This window comes from Rhagoletis pomonella, unplaced genomic scaffold, assembly GCF_013731165.1.
Source record: "Rhagoletis pomonella isolate Grant_MI unplaced genomic scaffold, Rhpom_1.0 Rhpom_scaffold_00010, whole genome shotgun sequence".
NCBI lineage: Eukaryota > Metazoa > Arthropoda > Insecta > Diptera > Tephritidae > Rhagoletis > Rhagoletis pomonella.
In genome coordinates this window covers 36662711-36669115 of record NW_023458564.1, presented here as the reverse complement: position 1 = coordinate 36669115, position 6405 = coordinate 36662711, and the positions used below count along the sequence as shown (strand labels likewise).

The 6405-nt window shown below is 35.7% G+C and overlaps 1 protein-coding gene across 1 annotated transcript; it reads left to right on the top strand.

The window, feature by feature from the left end:
- The first annotated feature begins 199 nt into the window (after positions 1-199).
- LOC118746314 (protein phosphatase 1 regulatory subunit 7) lies at positions 200-1507 on the top strand. The gene is made up of 2 exons (XM_036480165.1): positions 200-348; positions 402-1507. Exon 2 carries the CDS (start codon positions 404-406, stop codon positions 1421-1423), a length of 1020 nt encoding a protein of 339 aa, XP_036336058.1. The 5' UTR covers positions 200-348; positions 402-403; the 3' UTR covers positions 1424-1507.
- Positions 1508-6405: the final 4898 nt, after the last annotated feature.

The window sequence follows — 6405 nt, the reverse complement described above, 5'->3', positions numbered from 1 at the left end:
TTTTTTTTCTGAACTAAAATTTCTCCGATATAGTTAAAACCTACCATTTGGTGCTTTTAGTGTGGTAAAAAGCTTTTTTTTCCAAGTTTTTGGAGCTTTTTGAAAATCAAAGTTGGCAACACTGAGAATACGTGTTAAATTAATTTGACAGCTGTGGTGTAGCTCGTCGTTTTCATTGTGTTCGGGCTATAATTGTACAAAATGCTCGTTTAACGAACAGGCCTAATGCCGCAACTAAGTAAATGTCAAAATAAAAGTGATTAAAAATATAAAAAGTTGTGTTTTTAGCTTTGGGTTCAAGTTTTGATTTTAATTCTTGTTTGTGGGCTCACACAAACATAAAACCAGGTATTTATTGCATTTAAGGTTTTGGTTTTAAATCCTTTAATGAATTGTTTCAGATATGTCTGACGAAAACTTTATGGAAAACGGAAAAGAGGGTGTCGTTGCAAAAACTTCTGATACCTCTGCTATTTCGGCATCAAAAAGTCCATCAATAGGACCTTCTATCCAGTCAGAGATTATTGAAGAACCTCTACCTTCCATAGAAGACGTTGTTCTCATTGATCCTGAATGCTTAGAATTGGACCTAAACCATCACCGGATTGACAAACTAGAAAATTTTGAGCCATTGGTATGCATTGAGCGTCTTTACCTGCGCTGGAATCTTATAAAGAAAATTGAAAATCTATCCACGCTGACAACGCTTCAGGAACTTGAACTATACGATAATCAAATTACAAAAATAGAAAACCTGGATACACTTGTTAATTTGGAGCAGTTAGATTTTAGTTTTAATCGCTTAACTAAAATAGAAAATTTAGACAAACTAGGTAAACTAGAAAAACTATTCTTATGTGCGAACAAGATCCATGTTATAGAAAACTTGGGTATGCTCACTAATTTGACGATGCTAGAATTGGGGGACAACAAAATTCGTAAAATCCAAAACATTGAAATGCTTACCAATCTTCGTCAACTCTATCTTGGAAAAAATAAGATTACAAAAATTGAAAATTTGGATACTTTAGTCAATTTGGAGTGTCTAAGTTTGCAGGCGAACCGCATAGTCAAAATAGAAAACTTGGATAAATTAGTTAATTTAACTGAACTTTATATATCGGAGAATGGCATCGAAATAATTGAGAATTTGAATGAGAACAAACAGCTTGATACGTTGGATATTGCCAAAAATAGGTTGAAATCAATAGACAACATTGAGCACTTGAAAGAATTGGAAGAACTCTGGCTAAATGACAATGGGGTCTCAGATTGGCAAAATATTGAAGTTTTAAAAGAAAACACAAAACTTAAAACTGTTTATTTAGAACACAATCCAGTAGCATCAGACAAGATGTATCGTTTCAAGTTGCGCTCGATTGTACCATGGTTGGAAAAGATAGACGCCACTTTGTGTCGATAAAACTGGACTTACAACAAATAAAGGGAATAAAATTGGTTTGTTTCAAGACTGTCATAACCGAAATCCCGTTACATATTTTAACTTATACAGGCCTATTCTGCGTTGGTAACAAAAATTTTGTTACCGGTTAGTAAAGTTACTGTCAATTTTTAAACCCTTTTCGTATTCTCCACACTCTTGTAACCGGTTAATTTTGTTACCATCTCATGAGCAGGTAACAAAATATTGCCCCGTGAAATATGCAACACCAGAATTTACACAAAACTCCATAGCTGAATTGCTGAACAAATTAAAACGTTACCAAGGTAAATAGAATTGCGGTTACAAGAAGTGGTGACAATTGTTGGTAACAAAATTAGCTTGTTACAAAATGTTCGGTTACAAGCAGAATAGGCCTGATAATAGTCTACCAAGTAGTTTTTAATACTCTTAAAATATTAGTTGGAACCCATGTCCACCAGGCGCTGGAACTTGTAAGCTGTCCTTTTCTCAGTTTCGGACGATTAATTTATGACAGTGTTGCATCAAACAAGAGCTAGCCAGCTTTCTTAATGAGGTCTTTATGCAGAAAGCGAATTATTTATAATTTCATAAAATCAGGGCTACCGCGGAATCCATTGTCGTCCGATTTTTCGTTGAAATCTACGAAAATGCTGTCGCTGAATCCGAATAGCTACGAACGTAACGTATACTTTGAACACACACGTTCGTAACAATTCGGATTCAGTGATCGCATTATCGTAGATTTTACGAAAAATCCGAATACGATGGATTCTGTGATAGCCCCCAATGTATAAATTGATTTCGCTCATTTAAAATAATGAAAACGAAAGTAAAACATTGGTATATTGATATGCATTCATTTGTGTCACCGTAAGGAACACACATGAATAACTAGGTTTATAATATCGTAAATAATTGACTGTAAAACAACTAATTATTTGTAAAGCTATATTTAACATAATAAAAAGCATTTTACCATTTACAATTAAAATGATTCACTAATACCTTTTACAAGAACAAAGCTTAGGCCTGGCCGGGTAATTTACGATGCAATTATCTTGCACCCTCAAGCTCGTAACTTATTGTTATTTACCATCTTTCTTAAGCAGTTTAAATTTTTAATATCAGCCCGATTCGAAATACTCCTTTTAGCTTCTAGCAGATTTTACTTTTCTAGAGCAAACATTCTGCAATTCTAAATCTCAGGGAAACATTTCCCTAAAAACCAGGAGCAGATTATTCAAAATTTTCCACTCTTATGCTTGATATATGTAAATGACGTCAAGCCCGGGCAGTTGCGTCGATTATTTTAAAGTACAATTCACCTGTTTTACATTACATTGCTTTATATTTTTGGACTATCTTTGGCCTAGATACAAAGCTACTATACCTACGACTATATTTTTCGAGCGATTGGACCAATCTTTCCAAAGATAGTCCAAAAATATAAAGCAATGTAATGTAAAACAGGTGAATTGTACTAAAAGTGGTCCGAATATAATGCATAAGGAATGCGTTTTGATCTAAAACTGGTTACAATGTCATGTAATAGCGGACAACGGGTACAATTAACGACTTGCTGATATGTAGGCACTTAGTCAACAAATTTTCATGTGCGACGTTGGCATGCAGAGAGAGTATCCGCTTAGAAAAACTGAGAACCCCGGTTCAAATTGCAGTTGGCGCAAGTTTTATTTTTGTTTTTTTCCCCCAAAATCGGTTACAATGTAATGCAGAAGCGGACAATTGGTCCGAGCCTAGGACATTCAATATTAAATGTAAATATAATTTTACATGTTGGACCAAAGTTTGGACTACTTACAATCACTTGCAGTCTAGTTTGTGGTGTGCTCTAAGTCTATTCCGAGATCCTACAGGATAACTGTGCGACAAAATTGTTGCGCCAATGGCGACAAAACCAAATAGCTCTGTCGGAAAGCTTTCACAGGGGAGTTTTGTAAATTGATTTATATGGTAATTGCGCGCATTTCATTACTTTTCAATAATTTGAATATTTCATAAAACTAAATTAATGCAAATGCAATTATTACATATAATTTGCATATAAATTTCATGACTGCCCAGTAGAACTTGGGAGCATCGTACGATTGCTCGGTGAGTACTCCCTTGGGAGTATACAACTACCCCCATTGCTCCCTATGCTTCTGTTTATAAGCATGTAATTTTGTATACTCCCTTTAACATGGGATGTCCTAGGAGGGCGAGTAATCCCTTTTACCTCCTAAATGAGCAATCATGGAGTTCATACAGAAATATCATCTCAAAGACCTCCTAAGTGAGCAATATAAAATATATCTCAGAACAACCTCTCAGAAACGCCTCAAAAAGACAATACGGGAGTGCACATAGGAAAATACCACATATTGCTCCCTAACGAGCAATAAGGGAGTATTCCCAAAGAAGTAATCCCACAAACCTAAGCGAGGTATAGACCAGCTTTCCTATTCTCCCACATTCCTCTTAATGGAGTGATAAAAATTACTCCAAAATTGCTCCAAAAGGAGCTTAAAAACATTACATAAGTACTAATGCATGTATGTATTTATTACACTTATGATAAGTATTAGAATTATGCAAGAAATAAATTATTTAAAAATGCATACATTCATACATATGCCCTTACGCATGCACATACATATATAATTCACTGGATTAATGAGCCGGGGAAGCTCCAGTTCAGAAGCCACCTCAAATTGGGAGAGTGTGATTTGTTGTCCTGATGGCGGCACAGGACGCTTGAAGATTACCCGAAATCTGAAATGCATTCTGCGTTAAATAATACAACATTCAATAAGTTTAAACAAACTTTTCATACATACCGACGGACCTTCATTTAAATCTATCTTGGCTGTCCAAATTGAGTAATTGCGTTCTGATACACAAATTTTCCAAACTAAATATTTTTGTATTACATATTTGCTTTATGCATATATGAAATACTTCTATATTGGCAGTAAGCTAACTTCTCAATGTGTAACAGGCTAACCTAATATTCACGCACGCCGCCAATTTATTCAAAAATTTCTCATGCACATGCAACTTGTATGAGATCAACCGAAATTGAACGGCGTGCGTATGAAGCTAACTCAATTTCCAATTTTGTTCTGCGTGACATTTTGATTTGACGTTTCGCTCAATGAAATCAAATACAAACGCATGCAAGTCAATTTCGGGTGACGCAAAAAAACAAATTCGACGGCATGCGTACCAAAACGCAAGCCGCGAATATTAGGTTAGCCTGTAAGCATTCCGAAATCAAAGCGAGACAGTCTAGTACCGTTTTTGTCAATGTATTGTGTACTTGAGTGCCGTTTTTGTATATGTGTTTTGTACATGTTTATTTATAAACGTATGTGTTCCTTTTCTTTCGTACGTGTTTATTAGTATATCTGTACTGTAGTGTTTTCGGACGGTACTAGCTCTTACTGCCAATATAGGAGTATTACATATATGGCTTTATGATAATATTTTCCAAAAACACGAAATTTCTTTTGAACGAGGTGCGTATTGCTCCCTAACAATCAAAAGGAATATTCCTGGATTGCCCTGCAAAAATGGCGACTACTCCATGCATGCATGTAAGGAGTACTCCCGAAGGACCAAGGAGTACTCCAAAATTAACCACAATTCATATAAAAAATATGGTCCAATTAACATTGCGATGTCCTAGGGCAGGACCATATACTCCATCTCTGCATTACATCAGAGTAGCACAAACTACTCCCAACATACTCCAATGACATTGTCGTTATATTTTTTCGTTTGTACGCGCTTTTGTTCTTCACTTCGCATATGCTTTTTTTGAAATTAATAAAAACCAAAGACAAAAATTAAAAATTAAATGTTGCCTCTGACGGTATTCGAACCCGAACATGCTGGGAGCTAAGAACTAACAGCTAGCATCTCTACACGTTCAGCTATAGCCAGACATGCAAATGTACTTTCAAATGCTTAACTTCAATCACATTTCGTTAAAACACGAGCAGTGATCGGGTAACAAACAATAAGCTGGCGCAGAGACACGAGTTGGTCCGCTACAGCATGACAGAGGAGCACTTTTGTAAGTACTCCAATATACCACAAATAGACTACATGGTCCATCGATTTTTGCAGGGTGCTTGCTTAGGAGACATCGCTTTTTGCTCCTAAGCGAATAGTAACGGAGTACAAAACCGACAAATCTCACTTATTGCTCCCAAATTATGCCTCAGGGCACATTAAATATAGGAGTAAAAAAATAGGACTAAAAAACCGAAAAATCTCGTTTAATGCTCCTAAATCGTGCCTCAGAGAGCATTCTTTACTTGCTCGCTTAGGAGATATCTTATTTGACTTCTAAGCGAGTAATAAAGGAGTACAAAACCGACAAATATCTCTTGTTGCTCCGAAATCAAGTCAGGGTACCCCTTTTATTCTTCATATAGGGAGATCTCCCTCAAGTTCTACTGGGTGGCGACAATTTTTTCAACGAAAATTTTAAACCCCAACAATGACAATTTGTCACTTTTCAATGAAATTTCTCATGGAATTTAAGAGGTGGGGACAATTGTCAAATTAGGTTTGTTCGTCGAAAATCCAGCAAGAATTATCCAACACTCAAAATATCAGAGAGTAAGAAAAAATTCTCTCAAATTCTCTCTCATGTTGAGAAACTTGCAAATTTCTGCACGAACGCAAATTTGCAGGAATTTGCAAGTTTCGCTGCCAGCTGGCGTCCACGGTTGCATTTCAAACATAAAAAATTTTTATAGAATTTTTAAAATTCTTTCGGATGGCCAAAAACAGGATATACATGTATATTCCTTGTTGTTCTGACTTTCTTTAACATACATTTCAATTTCTTCATCGTACTAGCTGTCGGGTTTCTTAAATCGACTCTGGTTGCAATTGCATTCCGATTGCGAATACCATTTTTTTCAGTCGAATTAAGTTCAAATCATTGGAATTAACTAAATTAA